The sequence below is a fragment of the Dipodomys merriami genome, unplaced genomic scaffold (assembly GCF_024711535.1).
Source record: "Dipodomys merriami isolate MVZ:Mamm:240054 unplaced genomic scaffold, mDipMer1.0.p SCAF_1, whole genome shotgun sequence".
Taxonomy (NCBI): domain Eukaryota; kingdom Metazoa; phylum Chordata; class Mammalia; order Rodentia; family Heteromyidae; genus Dipodomys; species Dipodomys merriami.
The window spans coordinates 125,265,554-125,283,033 of NW_027202270.1; the positions used below are offsets into that span (position 1 = coordinate 125,265,554).

Here is a 17,480-nt window from a genome sequence, read left to right on the forward strand (position 1 = left end):
GCTAGCCCACTCAAGGTTCAAAGCTAGCCCAAGTAGGAAAAATCCATGGGATGCTTATCTCCCTTTAACCACCAAAAAGAAAAAACAAAGTGGAGCTATGGTTCAGATGGTAGAGTGCCAGGCTTGAGCGTAAAAGCTAAGGAACAGTGATCAGGCCCTGAGATCAAGCTCCTGTACTGGCACGTGCGCACCCCCCCCCCACACACACACAAGAGGAGTGTCAGGCAACAAACCAAAAGGTGCTGCCCCTTCTTGCCTAGAGTTATCAAGATACTTACATGAATTAGACCTGCTGCTTCAGATCCCCTCTCCAGCCCTAACTGTGTGACCCAGACAACTTCACCTCCCTGAACCTTGGCACCTCATCTGTGACATAAAGATGATGCTCCTATCTGCACAAAAAGTAGCCACGAGGATTTGGGTCCTGTGGGGTGCTCAGCTGGACTGGCTGTATAGAGTGGGGCCCACTGAAGATTGAGAATGTGTATTTCAGGATGGCAACCAAGTGGGGTCTTGGGCAGGCACTCACAGAGCACTCCATGAAGCTGGCCCTGCTTGCCTTGGAGGCCTTCCTGAGGGTCCGGGGTGAGTGGGCTAGAATAGTGTGTGCTAGTCAGGAGGGAAGTCCCACCCCTTTTCCTCTCCTGGGATCCCAGGCCTGGTCAGGAATGAATTCCTGACCCTTGAGGCCCAGGGGCAGCTGCAGGGGCTGAGCAGGTTCGCAGGCGGGCAGGGCAATGCAGTGGGGTTTGTGGGGATCAGGACACTCCTATGCTCCCTTCAGATACCAGGATCAGGATAGTCCAGTCAAGCCTGGGGGTTGGGGTGGCATGTGTGTGTGTGCGTGTATGTGTGTATGCACGCGCACGTGTATGTGCACGTGTGCTCCAGGGAGGACTCCTGCCTTTTCTGGCTTTGATTGTTCTATGAGCTGACTGAGCAGCAGGAAAAGGAGAAGCTGGGGATGGCTGGAATAGAACGTTGTGGGCACCTCTGTTACTGTCCTCATTTTGCGGATGAGGAAGCTCACAGAGCTGAGAATTCAGACCAGGCAGCAGACTCCAGCAAAGTCTCTTATCTGCAGCATGCATGGCTTCTACTGTGCACGTGGCGCTATCCATGGCCTCTGCCCACCAGGTGTTCCTAGAAATCTCTTCCTGGTGTAACAGCCACTCCTATCACAGGATGTTTATCAAGTGTCCCCAGGTGAGAACCACCACTTTACCAGCACAGATCAGCTGTGGGGGGTGCCTGGTTGTAACCTTTGAACAGCTAAGATCCCAGAGCAGCAGAGGCTATGGACAGGAGTGACCTTCCTATGTGCATCAAGCCTCCAGGGCAGGTCAGAGAAGGGGTTTCTTAATTACTCCTCTCCATCTCTGGATATAGGCCAAGAGCTTTAACTTGGCAAAAGATAGGGATGCAGAATCACAGGGCCTAGGGCTGTCTTGGGATCAGGTGTTCTAGGCAGGCAGGGAGGTCAAAGAAGAAAGAGGCAGAAACTGATGGAGAAGCTAGTTTGGGAAGTGCACAGACTCTCAGTACTCGGGTTTGCTTGTAGTCATATAACACAATGGTTAAGGGCCTAGACCCTTGGGCCCAGCATGCCTGGGAGACTAGACTGCTTGCTCTCTCGGTGCCTGAGTTGCCATTGTATATGAGAATGGCAGGTAGCACCTACCTGCGAGTGCTATTGGCAGGATGAAATGAATGTTTAGAATAGTGCCTGGTGGGGCTGGGAAGGTGGCTCAGTGGTAGAGTGCTTGCCTTGCATGCATGAGGCCCTGGGTTCGATTCCTCAGCACCACATAAGCAAAAAGAAAAAAAGCTGGAAGTGGTGCTGTGGCTCAAGTGGTAGAGCGCTAGCCTTGAGCTGAAGAGCTGAGGGACAGCGCCCAGGCTCAGAGTTCAGACCCCATGACTGGACCCAAAAAAAAAAAAAAAAGAATAGTGCCTGGTGCACAGTAAACACTGTCCCCATATTTGATAAATTCCAACATTCTTTCCAGATAGGAATTGTCATCCTCCTTTTTCAAAGAAGGAAGTCATCAAGTTGAAAGTCCAGCTTGCTCTGGGCCCCAGACTTATCTGACTCTGACCCTCCAAAAGCTTTTTTTTGGGTGTGTGTGGGGGCGGGGGTGGGGGGTGATCATAGGGCCTGAACTCAGGGCCTGGGTACTGTCCCTGAGCTTTATTTTTATTTTTTTTTGTCAGTTGTGGGGCTTGAACTCTGGGCCTGGGCACTGTCCCTCAGCTCTTCAGCTCAAGGCGAGTACTCTACCGCTTGAGCCACAGCGCCACTTCCAGTTTTCTAGTGGTTTATTGGAGATAAGAGTCTCACAGACTTTCCTTCCTGGGCTGGCTTTGAACCAAGATCCTCAGATCTCAGCCGCCTGAGTAGCTAGGATTACAGGACTGAGCCACCGGCGCCCAGCTTGTCCCTGAGCTTTTCTGATCAAGGCTATCATTCTACCACTTTGAGCCACAGCTCTACTTCTGGTTTTCCAGTGGTTAATTGAAGGTAAAAATCTCATGTACTGGGCTGGGAAGGTGGCTCAGTGGTAGAGTGCTTGCCTTGCATGCCTGAGGCCCTGGGTTCGATTCCTCAGCACCATATAAGCAAAAAGAAAAAAGCCGGAAATGGTGCTGTGGCTCAAGTGGTAGCGTGGTAGCCTTGAGCTGAAGAGCTGAGGGACAGCGCCCAGGCCCAGAGTTCAGGCCCCATGACCAGACCCCCCAAAAAAAAAAAAAATCTCATGTACTTTCCTGTCTGGGTTGGCTTCTAACCACAGTCCTCAGATCTCAGCCTTCTGAGTAGCTAGGATTACAGTCATGAACCACAAGCACCCAGAAGCTTTTTTTTTTTTTTTTTTTTTTTTTAACTCTACTGTCTCAAGACTGCAACAGGAAGGGTCAAGGCCAAGGCCTTCATGGGGCAGAATATACAGACTCTAGGACCCTGAGATTCGCAGCAGCAACCCTGGAAGGGATTCTTTCTGACCTGCCATAGAGACCTGGGCAGATGGCCAAGGCCTCTGTCAATCCCCCAATGCCAACTGTCTGAGCTGGTGATTCAGAAGCCGGAGATGGCCAGTTATGCCTTTCCCAGATTGTCTCAGCTAAAGACATAGCCCTGGATATGGTCACCAAGGCCAGTGACTAGTAGAAGAGAACTTGCTAATAGCTAGCCACAGAAGCAGCCTGGTAAAGGTAGAGGACTAGGCCATAAGTGGGCAGGAGGAGGAAGGTAGCTAAGGTTGCAGATGCTAAGGAATCAGTCCCCAAAAGGACAAGTGGCTGAGGAACAGGCTGGGTTGAGGAGAAGGGCCAGATCTCGGGCCCATCCTCTGTAAGATCAGGCTCAATCCTGGAAATCTTCCCATTCTGACTTATGAGGACCTGGATGTAGAGGTGTTGGGCAGGGGCAGGGGGAGAGGAAGGCAAGGGGTAAAGGTTTTGAGGCAGATCATCTGCAGACAGCACGTTAGAACAGCACGTTCATCATCTGTGAGAAGTTTGGATTCTGCTTCACATTGGGATCAGTTATCAAAGCATTTTGTGCACTGGGTTCACTATCCACCCTTCACCGGACCTTGGAGGCCATGAAGACAGTGCTTAGATTCTCATCCATACATAACATTCAACATGGGCTTGAGTCACAGGGTGAGCAGATGGCACAGACAGAGCTCAGGGCTCCCGACTCTCCTGACCTGACTCTTCCGATCCACATGGAGTGGACCCTGATCTCAGTTACCCACATTCCCTCTCTCCCCAGGCCTCAGCCACCCTAAATCCTGACTCTTCTGGAAAAGAGGAGACACCAGGGCTCCTCAGAAACCATGTCAAGGCAGGGCCATGCCAGGACGGGTGCCAGACCCTCCCTGATCCAGTGGCCCTGACCCCAGGCATGGCCATCCCTCCTGAGGCCCTGGAAGCTACCCCTTTGCTGCTGGAGTTGCAGAAGCTACCGGGATTGGCCAACACAGACTTGAGTGCCCCGAACCCCAACATCCAGGTGAGACTACAGATGTACCACTGACTCAGTGAACTCTGGAGAGGAGCTGGGCTGGTAGCTCAGCCCCTTACCTTTTTCCTTGAAAGGTCCTTGTGAAGATGAAGTCTTTATGTGCTCCCCAGGGAATGTGGGATGAGCACCTGCCCCTCATTTTCTAGATGCCAACCTTGGACAGGTGTGGTCTCCTAGCCTTATCCCCTAAACCACAGCAAGGGATAAACAACACTAATGTGGCGGGGCTGTCATGAGCATTGAATGAGTGACAAATGCTTCATCAGCTGCAGGGTGCCCTGAATGTGGGGGAGAGGGGCCTTCTGGAAAAACTACAGGTCTGTACCCACTCAACCCAGCCCTTACTGCAGGCCCTGATGCGTGGTTCAGTTTAGAAGGAGATAGGCTGGGGCATGGAGGGAAACCCACCTGATCTTTCCACTGCCCACTTTCAGCCTTTATTGGCCGAGGATAATTCTGCCTGTTTGTGTAGCACCTACAGTTTGTAAAACACTCTTGCCAAAAGAGGGAGGAAAAGATCACAAAAAGTATAGAACATCTTAAAGTTGCTTTATCATATATTTTATATTTATTATAATATATAATAACAATAACATTCTAAAATTATTTTATCATTCATATATATATATGTATATGTATATATATATATCCTGTACTGGGGCTTGAACTTGCTTGGCTTTTTTGTTCATGGTTGGTGCTCTAACCACAATCCCAGCTTTTTGCTAGTTAGTTGGATGTGAAGTCTCATGGACTTTTCTGCCCAGTCTGTCTCTGAATTTCCAATTCTCCAGATCTAAAGCTCTGGAGTAGCTAGGATTACTGGCATGAGCCACCTGTGCTTGGCTAGTGACTTTTTTCCTTTATTAGGTTATTGTGGGGAGAGAGCTCCTGTGGAGGTTGCATGGAGATGTGACATGGGAGGTCCTTTCCAGCACTACATGGAAAAATAGGAAGCTCAGTGCTGTTCCTAGTACCTGAGGCCAGGCAGCCTATGTATGGTGGAGCTGGAATTCAAACCACTTTCTTGTAAATTAGGTCAGCCACATACTGACTTTTCCATGGCTGTCCTCATTGCAATCCATATGTGGGGCTGGGAGTTAGAAATCTTAATTCTTTGTGCATGTGCACACGTATGTGTGTGTATGCGTGTGTGTTATGTGCCAATCCTGGGGCTTCAATTCAGGGCCTGGGTGCTATTTCTGAGTTTTCTTGCTCAAGGCTAACACTCGACCATTTAAGCCACACCTCCACTTCCTGCTTTTTGGAAGTTTCTTGGAGGTAAGAGTCTCACAGACTTTCCTGCTTGGGCTGGCTTCAAACTGCTATCCTCAGATCTCAGCCTCCTGAGTAGTTAGGGTTACAGACATGAGCCACCAGCACCTGGCTCTTCTTAATTCTTGATGCAGAGCAGATCCTCAAAGTGTGTCCCAGGTGCCCTAAGAGGCCTAGGCCAGTGAGAGAAGATAGAAAAGTTGCAGGCAAGAATGTCCTTGGTCTTCTGACCTTGTCCCTGGCCCCTTCCTTGGTCCTTTCCTTGGGTCCTGCTCTGAGCAATCCCTGGCATCTTTCTCCCTGCAGGTAACCATTGAGGTTGTGGAGAACTCCCAGGCTGAGGTGGAGATGGACCTGCTGGCTGAGCCCAGCAATCGCTGGCCCCAGGGTACCCCTAGCTGGCTGCCCTTCTGGCCCCTCTTCTGGGGCTACCAGGAGGGTGAGGAAGGGGGTCTTAGCAGTGCCCCGGGGGAAGAAGAAGAGTCAGAAGATGAAGAGGAGGATTACCCTACAGAGTATGGTGAGGGTGAAGATCAAGAAGACAATGAAGAAGAAGAAGAAGAGGAAGCCTGGTCCAGTGGAGCCACGGACAGCTGGCTGGGTCCTGGGGACTGGGACTTCAATGAACCAGAAAGCTATGGTAAGTACCTCCAGCCTGGCATCACAGTGTGCCCTCTACATAGATCCTAAGTGGAAATGGGTGGAGGGGAAGACTGAGAGCTTGCCAGACAGGAAGAGCTGGGGAGGCCAGGAGCCCGGGCCTTGGACAGATGCATCATCAGCTTAAAAGTGACAGTACCATGCTCTTGCAAAGGTATCTTTTTCCAGCAACATTTGACCCCCATGACAACCCAAAGATCCCCTAAGCTAGAGAGACGTATCAACATTACATAATCAAATCTATCACTTTCCATCAAATTGAAAATATTATAAAACTCACTATTCACAAACCATCTCGTATTCAGACCTGTGGGTTTGAATCCTGGCTGTGCTGCAGGACAACTGAAGGACTTTAAGCAAGTTATTTAACTAGCCTCTCTGTGTCTCAGGTCCTTCTATGAGTAGAGAATGGAACAGTCTACCAGGGCTGTATTAAATGATTTGATCTACATGAAGTGCCAGCATATGGTAACCAAAGTGTGACTTTTGCTATTATTTTATTTTGAACTTAGGGTCAAGACACTCTGCTGTAGCTTTTTCTCTCAAGGCAGGTAAGGACTCTACCACTTGAGCTACATCTCTGCTTCTGGCTATTTGCTGGTTAATTGGAGCTAAGAGTTTCATGGACTTTCCTGTTTAGGTTGGCTTCAAATCTTGATCCTCAGATCTCAATCTCCTATGTAGCTAGGATTACAGATGTGAGCCTCTGTCACCACCACCACCACCACCTCCCCCTTCTTCTTCTTCTTCTTCTTCTTCTTCTTCTTCTTCTTCTTCTTCTTCTTCTTCTTCTTCTTCTTCTTCTCCTCCTCCTCCTCCTCCTCCTCCTCCTCCTCCTCCTCCTCCTCCTCCTCCTCCTCCTCCTCCTCCTCCTCCTCTTCCTCCTCCTCCTCCTCCTCCTCCTATTCTTCCTCCTCCTCCTCCTCCTCCATTATTAGTTGGTTATAGGGCTTGAATTCAGGGCCTGGGCACTGTTCCTGAGCTATTTGTGCTCAAGGCTAGAGCTCTACCACTTGAGCCATGGTGCCACTTCTGGTTTTTGAGTGATTAATTGGAGATGAGAGTCTCACAGGGACTTTTCTGCTCAGGCTGGCATTGAACTGCGATCCTCAGATCTCAGCCTCCTGAGAAGCTAGGACTATAGGCACAAGCCACTGGTGCCTGACTCATTCTTTTTATTAGAAAAAAAAAGATATAGAAAAAGATACCAGAGCACAAATTATTCAGGAAATACTTCCTAGCACCTACAGCCTACTATTTATTTTTGCATATTGTTCAGCTTCCTCTGGGTGCAGACATAGTTTATATACCATTGTAGCTGTTTTCCCAGGAGCCGTGAGGTCTTATCATTGGGCTAAAGTGCCTGTAATTTGGACTAAATCATCACAATCTCTTTCAGGTTTTCCAGAGTAATGTCACAACTTTCAGCTTTTCTCTCATCCACTGTCTCCCACTCTTGCTGCCTGCTCACCCTGTGTGGCCTACCAGGAAGTAGTATGCCCGGCTCCAGCACTGAGCCCCAGGGCTTCGGCCCTGCTCAGCCTAGGACAGCAGGCTTAGACACAGCTTGTTTGAGCTTTCCAAGGACATCCATGGCATTCTTTAATAACCCTAGTACCAGAGAAGTATTGTCACCCTTGGTTTTAGATTGACATAAAAGCCCTAGCTAGGAGCTGTGCACCTATGGCTCATACTTGTAATCCCAGCTACTTAGGAGGTTGAGATCTGAGGATTGTGGTTAAAAATACCAGCCTGGGGGTTGGGAATGTGGCTCAGTGGGAGTACTTGCCTAGCACGCATGAAGCCCTGGGTTCAATTCCTCAGTGCCACATAAACAGAAAAAAAAAAAAACCTGAAATAGAGCTGTGGCTCAAATGGTAGAGCACTAGCCTTGAGCCAAAGAAGCTCAGAACCCAGGCCCTGAGTTCAAGCCCCATGACAGGCCAAAACAAAAAGTACCAGCCTGGAAAGAAAGTTCATGAGAATCTGATCTACAATTAAGTACCAAAAAAAAAAAAAAAAAAAAAAAAAAGCTAGAAGTGGAGCTGTGACTCAAATGATAGAGTACTAGCCTTGATCAAAAAAGCTCAAAGAGGGGCTGGGAAGGTGGCTCAGTGGTAGAGCGCTTGCCTTGCATGCTCAAGGCCCTGGGTTAGATTCCTCAGCACCACATAAACAAAAAGAAAAAAGCTGGAAGTGGCACTGTGGCTCAAGTGGTAGAGCGCTAGCCTTGAGCTGAAGAGCTGAGGGACAGCACCCAGGCCCAGAGTTCAGGCCCCACGACCGGACCCCAAAAAAAAAAAAAAAAAAACCTCAAAGAGCCGGGCACTGGTGGCTCATGCTTATAATCCTAGGTACTCAGGAGGCTGAGATCTGAGGATCGAGGTTCAAAGCAAGCCTGGGCAGGAAAGTCCATGAGACTCTTATCTCCAATAAACCACTCAGAAAACTGGAAGTGGTGCTGTGGCTCAGGTGATAGCGCTGTAGCCTTGAGCTGAAGAGCTCAGGGACAGCACCCAGGCCCAGAGTTTAAGCCCCACAACCGACCCCCCCAAAAAAACAAAACTTAAAGACAGTGCTCAGGTCCTGAGTTCAAGCCCCAGCCCTAGCACAAACAAAACAAAACAAAAAGTAGGATGTAATAGGACTTGCCCAGGGTCTTACTGATAATGCAGCTCTGGATAGCTTTTCTTATCCATTGCTATGCTGGCAATGGTTGAGGTTTGCATGGTCCCCATAGAGCTCTGTGTGATGCATTCGCCCATCTAATACATCTATCTGTACAGGTTGCTCACTGCACAAGGTACCCAGTCAAGGGAGCAATTCAGATTGAAAGGCAGCCCATGATTTCATGTACTGGACTAGGGGTCCCGACACAGGCTGCATCCAGCTGAGGAAGGAGTGTCTTTGCTTACTTGCACCAATGTGCCTTACGGGCTGAGCGCACTTACCCTGGCTCCCTGCCTTGATGCAGACTATGAGCCCCAGGAGGAGTGGAGCCCCTGGTCTCCTTGCAGTGGGAGCTGCAGCAGCGGCAGCCAGCGGCGGACTCGGTCCTGCGGCTATGCCTGCACTACCACCGAGTCCCGTGTCTGTGACCTGCCTCCCTGTCCTGGTGAGATGTGCCCCTGCCCCTGCACAGGCATGGCAATGGAGCATAGACTCTGAGCTTGGGCGTTTGGGGAATGGGGGTGTGGGACTGTCATAGGAGTGATGGGCTGCGGGAGACGGGATGCAGGAAGCTCATAAATGTGATGGTCCTGTCCCAGGCCTGTCCCAGATGTTGTGGGCACCCAGAACCTGGTGAGGGCTGGGCTTCCCCATCGGGAGCATGGTGCCACCAGCCTGGCCCCCTCTCTTCCCAAAGGCACCAAGGAGGAGAACACCTTGGACTTCCCCAGTGAGGGGTGGCTGCCCCTGGTCCACAATGCTACGGATATGTTTGACCCAGGTAAGTGGGGGTCGAAACCCAGACACACAGAAGAGCCCCGCTTCTCAGAAGAGTAGTGTTTAACTTTATGGTGGGATCCTGGCCTCCAGCCGAGGGCCTTGTATCTCCTGAGAGGGACCTCAATTTCTAGACCAGATCTTTTGGCCCTTCCCAGTTCCTTGCTCCCTGTTGGAAGAAAGTCATGATGGCGTCACAGAGCTGAGAGATCCAGGGGTGGAGGGTTATCTCTTCTGGCTACAAGGTGGATACTGCTCCTGCAGGGTCTACTTTAGGGATGAGGATGTGAAGCTATCAGAAATGAGTCAGGGTCCAGAACTGTAAGGCTGTGTGCTAGGCAAGTGGGAAGTGGACCATGCTTCTACTAGGCACTCCAAGGCTGTGTCTCTCAGTCAGGTGGCCCTGTTTCACAGGTGAAACTATGCTTCCCACAGTGAGTGCTTCCTGAGCCACCCTTGTGCCCATAGCATGCACCGGCTTTGTATCAGGGCCAGCTTTCATAGTGAACAGAGGTCTGGTAGCTGCAGTCAAAGAGTTCAAGTCTCACAAGGACGCATATGACCAATGTGAGTACAGTATTGCAAAGCAGGCCCTCAAAGGTCTGTGAGCCAAGAAGAAGGGGTAGTTTGTTCTCCCTGGAAGAGAGCGGGACTGGGGAGGCAGCAGAAAAAGCCAAGAGGCTGTCCTGTGGCAGACTGCCTTGTTGAGGTTCTAAGGCCAGAAAAATGAAGATAAGAACGGACCAGTGTTAGCTGGGCGCTGGTGGCTCACGCCTGTAATCCTAGCTACTCAGGAGGCTGAGATCTGAGGATCATGGTTCAAAGAGAGCCTGGCCAGGAAAGTCCATGAGATGCTGATCTTTAACTACCAAAAAGTTGAAAATCTATCTGTGGCTCAAAGTGGTAGAGCATTAGCTTTGAGCACAAAAGCTCAGGGACAGCATCCAGACCCTGAGTTCAAGACCCAAGACCAGAACCCTACCCCTCAAAAAAGGAAATAAGTCCTTGGTTAAAAACCACTACCCCTACCTGACTTATGAAACTGTAACCCCTCTGTACATCACTTTTATAATAAAAAAATTTTTTTAAAAGAAAAAAGTAGCCAGGCACCGGTGGTTCAAGCCTGCAATCCTATCTATTGAGGAGGCTGAGATCTGAGGATTGTGGTTTAAAGCCAGCCTGGGCAGGAAAGTCAGTGAGACACTTATCTCCAATTAACCACTAGAAAACTGGAAGTGGCACTGTAACAAGTAGTAGAGCACTCTCTTTGAGCTGAAGAGCTGAGGGGTAGCACTCAGACCCAGAGTTCAGGCCCTGAGTTCAAGCCCCATGACCAACTAAAAAAGAAAAAAAAGTAATAAAATTATATTTAAAGAAAAAGAAAAATCACTACCTCTATCTGGGAGCTGGTGACTCACATCTAGAATCCTAGCTACTAGGACTGAGATCTGAGGATCCCAGTCTGAAGTCAGACAGGGTAGAAAAGATCATGAGATTCTTATCTCCAATTAACCAGTCAGTCCTCTCCCCGTCCCCCCCCAAAAAAGCTGAAATTGGAGGTATGGATCAAGTGGTAGAGTGTCAGCCTTGAGTGAAAACTTAGGTAGAACGCAAAGCCCTCCTTTCAAGTCCCAGAACACCACCCAAAAGCCAAAAACCTCCACTGTTCCTGTCTCCACCTCCCCAACCTGGACTCCTTCCCATGATTGCAGAATCTTGGCAGTAGTGAAGATGACACCCGTCCCCATCCCCCAGTTCATTTTGAGCAACAACCTCTTCTTTCTGGTACCTACAGGACCTGGCTGCCTTTATCTGCCCCCAGATCTGGCCTGGGTCCTTCTGTTCCGCCCTGCCCCTGCCCCCAGCCATACCTTTGCCCCTCATTGTCCACTCCCCTCCCTCTATGGGTCAGGCTTGCACCCTGACCACCTTGCTTTTTTCTGCAGCTGTGGACAGCTGTGAGAAGTGGCTGAACTGCAAGAGCGACTTCCTATCCAAGTACTTGAGCCAGGTGCTTCAGGACCTGCCCAGCTGCCCCTGTGTGTACCCCCGGGAGGCTGTGTACCGTGCGGTGAGCCTGCAGGACGAGCTGCAGGGTCGGAGCTTCCAGTGGCGGGATGCCAGCGGGCCCCGTGAACGCCTGGACATCTACCAGCCCACGGCGCGCTTCTGCCTGCGTTCTGAGCTGTCCAAGGACAGCAGCACACTGGCTGCCCAGCACTGCTGCTATGACGAGCACGGTCGGCTGCTAACCCGTGGCAAGGGCGCAGGCGCGCCGGACCTCATCAGCACCGACTTCTCACCTGAACTGCACTTCAAGGTGGACACGCTGCCCTGGATCCTGTGTAAGGGGGACTGGAGCCGATACCACACCGTGCGGCCCCCCAACAATGGCCGAGCCTGCACTGACAACCCTCTGGAAGAAGAATATCTGGCCCAGCTGCAGGAGGCCAAAGAGTACTGATGTGGATGCCCCACTTCTGTGGCCCCTCATCCTGCTTCTGCCTCTGCCCACACTGGGTGGGTGCAAGGGCTCACCAGGTCCTGTCTGTGGGTGATGTCAGGGCCCCATATGTCCCCAGGGAGCCTGGGGAGAAGGTTAAGGACAGACAGGGCTCAGGGTGCAACTATGTGCACACTTACCAGGAGGGGAGGTGGTCCAGCCTGGCAGGCTCATTCTCTCCTTGCTCTAGAGCTGGGCTCTAAGACCTGCTAGGAATCTCTCAGAGCCCTGGTCTGCTGAGGATGGGCATAGAGGCCAACAAGGGCCCACAGCTGCCCTTTGCATGAGCCCTGGTGACTACCCCTCCTGGTCTCTCTTGGGTACCTGTTGCTGTGAGCCACTGAACAAGGTGGGCTGCCCACAGCTCCTCCCACATTTCTGCTAAGGGCTGGGGGCCATCAGAGGGCTTGGGGCAGCAGTGGTGAGGCTTCTGGGAATGAGTCACCTAGTTCTGAGCCTTGTCCTCTCCCTTTGCCTGGCGTTCTGCCCAGATGGTAGGATATGTGTGAAACTAGGAGCTGCCATTGTTTTCCATCACAGTGGCCAGGCTTAGGATGAATTCAGAACTTGGAGTGGATTTAGAAGGCTGCCTTGACCTGAAGTAAGCAGCAGTCTGGCCACGGGGGAAAGCTCTGATTTGGAGCATCCTAGCAGTTGGCATTGTTGCTCTCCACAGTGGCCCCTGTAAAGCTCTACGTAGTCACGGAGTGCACTGAGCAGGGAGCTGAGTGGAGACAGCACTCCTGTCCCTCTCCCCGGCCTCAAATTCCCCAAACCACACTTGCTTTCCTAAAATGAGACTGACATGTTGAAGTCTCAACTGTTTTGTTCACAAATCCTCCAGAATTGCCTTAACCTCTCTGCAGAAGCTCTGAAAGCTTTCTGGGATCCTCAGCAATAAAGCACTTTATTTTAAATTCTGTCTGATGAAAGTTTAGAGCTTGGGCAGAACAAAGGATTATAGGGAGTCCTGACTATGGTTGTAAAAAGCCAGCCTCTGGCTGGCTCTGCGTCTTAGGCTGGACTAGCTAGGTGGAAGAGCTGAGATGCAGGGCTCAGCTGCAGCCAGCAGCTATCCCTGTCCACACCCTAAAGGGCTGCCTGTGAGACCGAGCGACAGCTGGCTAGACTTGACGCATGGTCACTCTTCAATTTTGGCCACACAGATAAACTGTTCACTCTGTGGGAAAGTAGTTCCACTTCTCCAAGGAATGGGCCTGGAGGGGATCTGACTGGTTGCTTAAAGAACTACACCTGCCTTGGCTGGTACTCTTATAGGTACCAATCTCTTACAGAGATTGTCCTGAAGTAAAGGAAAGTGTGATGCTCAGAGAACCACTTCCCACTGCCGTCGTATCTACAGGTAAGTTTATTCATCTGAGTCTGAATGGCAGTCTGAAAATATCGAAAATATTAAAGGGTCAGGTCATTAGGTGGGAGACAAGATTAGCCCTTTTTTTCTTGCCTAAAGAGTTCAACATTAGCATAGGTGCCAGGTATGGTGGTATATGACTGTAACCCTACCACTAGGGAAGGTGGAGGCAGAAGGATCATGAATTCCAGACCAACCTGGGCTACACAGTGAAGCCCTATCTTAAAAAATAAAACAAACAAGGGTAGGTACATTAGGACTAGGATCTTGTTATGTTGCCCCAGGTGGCCTAGAACTCTGGAGCTCAACTGATTTTCTTCCCTCAGCCTCCTGAGGACCTGAGACCACAGGAATATGCTATCATACCCAGCTTGGGTGTATTTTGTTGGTTGTGGGGCTTGAATTCAGGGCCTGGGCACTGTCCCTGAGCTCTTTTGCTCAAGGCTAGTGCTCTACCACTTTGAGCCAAGCTCCATTTCTAGTTTTCTAGTGGTTAATTAGCTTTGAAACACAACTCTCAGATGTCAGCCTGAGTAGCTAGGATTACAGGAGTGAGCCACCAGCACCTGGCCCCAGGGTTTTAATTACTTTTCAGTAGAAATCAATCCTCTCCACATACATCTTCCTTTTTTTTTTTTTTTTTTTGGGGGGGGGGGGAGTCCGGTCATGAGGCCTGAACTCTGGGCCTGGGCACTGTCCCTCAGCTCTTCAGCTCAAGGCTAGCGCTCTACCACTTGAGCCACAGCACCACTTCCGGCTTTTTTCTTTTTGCTTATGTGGTGCTGGGGAATCGAACCCAGGGCCTCAGGCATGCAAGGCAAGCGCTCTACCACTGAGCCACCTTCCCAGCCCCCTTTCTTGGTTTTTGAGACAAGGTCTGTCTGTATAACTCACCTGGCCTCAAAAACTAGTTTAAACCTGTTCAGTTTACCTGATTATTGGTAATCACAGGCATGATCAAGAAGAGAGCCATCCCAGAGTCTCTCTTCATGAGAACTGTGAATTCTTCTAATAGAATTGACCTTGGCACTTACACTAAATTTAATCAATTCCTAGTGGCTATTATTGAACCTGAATTTAGGCAGCCCTATTTAAAAATGTGTTATCCAAGTCACAACACTGCTATGATGTCAGGTCCCAGATGAGAGAAACTAAACGGGGTTGGACAGAAGCACTGAAGGGGTAGGAAGTAGGTAAGCAATGACAGTGTTTATTCAAGCCCTGAAAAGGAGAATGACCCTGTGCAGGTGGCTGCAGGCTTAAGGAACACCTGTGTTGAAGAAGAGGGTGTGTGTGTGTGTGTGTGTGTGTGTCTGAACCATGAAAAGGGAGGATTTAGGAGTTACTGGGATCAAAGCCAGGAGGCGGCCCATGCAATTAGAGCAGGTCCCTCTCCAATCTGGTCCAGTCACGGCCCTGTTGTGACCAGCTGTGCACTCAGTAGTAATACCACTGCCATGTTTCTATTCTACCTGCTGCCACAGTGGCTGAGGTGGATTTGCTCAACCCTTTTGCTGCTGATTTATCTGGTATAGAGCCCCAGGTGAGTCAAGATGGGACAGATCAAATTCTTATGAGGGTGTTAAGCAACCAGCTAAAAATATAGAGCCTGCTAGGATGTTTCAAGTCTGTTACAAAAGGGCCTCCATTTCGCTTCTTTGCCTCCCTCATTGTTGAATAGTAAGATGCATTACTAGTTCATGGGCTATACCCTTAGAGTGCATTCTGTAGTCAACCGTTTTCATCATGTGGTTCCTAGGTAAGGAGAGCCATTAGCTTAGATTCTAGTTTGGACTAAGCTGGTTCTCTAAATATCACTTCTAGCTTAAAGAATCACACTTGGGCTCGGTGCCGGTGGCTCACACCTGTAATCCTAGCTACTTAGGAGGCTGAGAGCTAAGGATCGTGGCTCAAAGCCAGCCTGGGCAGAAAAGTCCATGAGACTCTTATCTCCAATTAACCACCAGAGAACTGCAAGTGGCGCTGTGGCTCAAGTGGTAGAGCGCCAGCCTTGAGCTGAAGAGCTGAGAGACAGCACCCAGGCTCTGAGTTCAAGCCCCAGGACCAAAAAAAAAAAAAAAAAAAACGTGGGGCAATGAGTTCAGAAGTCAGCAAGAAGTAGCTGCTAAATGCTACTAGGTGCCAGTGCTTCCACATACATTGTGTAGAATTATCCCAGATACCTTCTGGACTCATTTTACAGATAAGGAAATTTGCCCAAGGGTAGGAAGTGAAGCCTTTAGAATTCAAACCAAGTCTCTCTTTGGTGGTCCTGGAGTTTAAACTCTGGCTTCACACTTGCTAGGCAAGTGCTCTGTTGCTAGACTCTGCTCTTCCTGCCACTCTCCCAGACTTTTTGCACTCATTTTTTTATGTTGGTCCTGGGACTTGAACTCAGGAGCTGGGTGCTGTCCCTGAGCTTTTGAGTTCTCTGAGATAGGGTCTCACTTCTTGCTGGGTTGCCTCCTGGAGTAGCTAGGATTACAAGCATGAGTCACTGGCACCCAGCTTGTACTTTGAGCTCTTCAGCTCAAGGCTAGCACTTTACCACTTGAGCCATGGCACCACTTCTGGTTTTCTGGTGGCTTATTGGAGATAAGAGTTCCATGGCTTTTCCTGCCCAGGCTGGCTTTGAACCATGATCCTCAGATCTCAGCCTCTTGAGTAGCTAGGATTACAGGCATGAGCAACCGGTGCCCGGCTCCAGCTTTACTCTCTAAGATAGGATCTCACTTCTTGCTAGGTATATGCTTGAACGATGATTTCCCCATTTTTCTGCTTCCTGCAGTAGTTGGGATGACAGCCTCTACTTTTCCGCCCAGGTTTGCCTGCAATTGTGATCCTCTGAATCTCAACCTCCCACATAACTAGGATGACAGGTATGTGCCACCATGCTCAGCTTCCGTAGTTTTTAATACTATTGTCCTTTTTAAGCTCAGATGGGAAAAAGTAATGTTACCAGTCATCCTTGTGCAGGGGCCATGCTAATCTCTGTATCGTTCCAACTTTAGTATATGTGCTGCCGAAGCGAGCACAGTAACGATACTAGTAAGAACTGAATAGCCATCCATACTGACCACTACTGACTGTCACATGACAGGCACTCAGCTCAGTACTCTGATTTTTACTAAGGTGTTATAGTTATCTCTATAATTTCTTCATTTTTTCCTTATTTCAGAACTGGAATTTTTCCAGCCAGGCACACTAGGGCTAATTATTGTCTCTGTTAGGAGGCGCCATGGATTTCATTCAAGCTGGAGAACAATTTCTTTACCAAAAAGCATTTTTTTAGACCCTTCAAGACAGATGGAGTGCAGAATTATCAATATGATAAAGCTCAATCCCAGCTGGACGCCAGTGGCTCACGCCTAGCTACTCAGGAGGCTGAGATATGAGGATCGTGGTTCAAAGCCAGCTAGGGCAGGAAAGTCTGTGAGACTCATCTCCAATTAACCACCAGAAAAAAAACAAAAGTGGTACTCTGGCTCAAGTGGTAGAGCACGCGCCGTGAGCTGAAGAGCTGAGGAGCAGCATCCAGGCCGAGTTCAAGCCCCATGACTGACTTAATAAAAAAAAGCTCAGTCTCACATTCATCCAATTCAAACCAAAGATGCTACTGGGGTTCTAGATCCAAAAGTCTAGATTTTTCTGCTTTACCTATAAAATGTTTGCCAAGTCATGTTAAGATTAGCCTGCCGGCCTCTCTGCCATCTAAAAACAGGCAAAAGAAGATGAGTGTCTGTGGCTGCAGGAGAGAGGGTACAGGGTCCTGACACGGGGTGCAGGGCAGGCTTGTATGCTCAGGTAATCACTGTGATGTGGACCTGAACCCCGTAAGAATGTGCTTCCAGCACTTGGCACAGTTGGAGGTCAGCAAATATCCTTAAACTATACCAGGCATTTAGAGGAATAAGGACAATGACTTCCTCTTTTGCGTGGAGGATCAGGGAAGGAGTACTAAAAGGCAGTAATTTTCTTCTCCCGGAGGGATAGACTTAAAAATTGCAGCTGCTTCTAATGTTGATGAACCCAAGGTAGGACACCCAGGGTTTAGACTTGAACACTGGAACAGCAACTATGGTCTTTGTTCCAAATTCCAATTCCAGTCACTACCAGTTAGATCTGGGCTATTTTAAGAAATCAAAAGCTTAGGGGCTAGCCCAGCATGCATGAAGCCTTGGGTTTGATTCCTTAGCACC

The 17,480-nt window shown here is 49.6% G+C and overlaps 1 protein-coding gene and 1 pseudogene across 1 annotated transcript in view; one reads left to right on the forward strand and one right to left on the reverse strand.

Annotated features, from left to right (window-relative positions):
- Nucleotides 1-12,764, forward strand: part of Ism2 (isthmin 2) — a 23,856-nt gene extending 11,092 nt beyond the window's left edge. The window contains exons 3-7 of the mRNA XM_070017392.1: nt 3,776-4,015; nt 5,606-5,939; nt 8,934-9,074; nt 9,327-9,410; nt 11,353-12,764. Of these exons, the coding sequence (XP_069873493.1) occupies nt 3,776-4,015; nt 5,606-5,939; nt 8,934-9,074; nt 9,327-9,410; nt 11,353-11,870 (1,317 nt within the window). The 3' untranslated portion in view covers nt 11,871-12,764. The remainder of the gene's footprint in view (nt 1-3,775; nt 4,016-5,605; nt 5,940-8,933; nt 9,075-9,326; nt 9,411-11,352) is intronic.
- Nucleotides 12,765-16,225: 3,461 nt separating this feature from the next.
- LOC138834873 (U6 spliceosomal RNA) lies at nt 16,226-16,316 on the reverse strand (annotated as a pseudogene).
- Nucleotides 16,317-17,480: the final 1,164 nt, after the last annotated feature.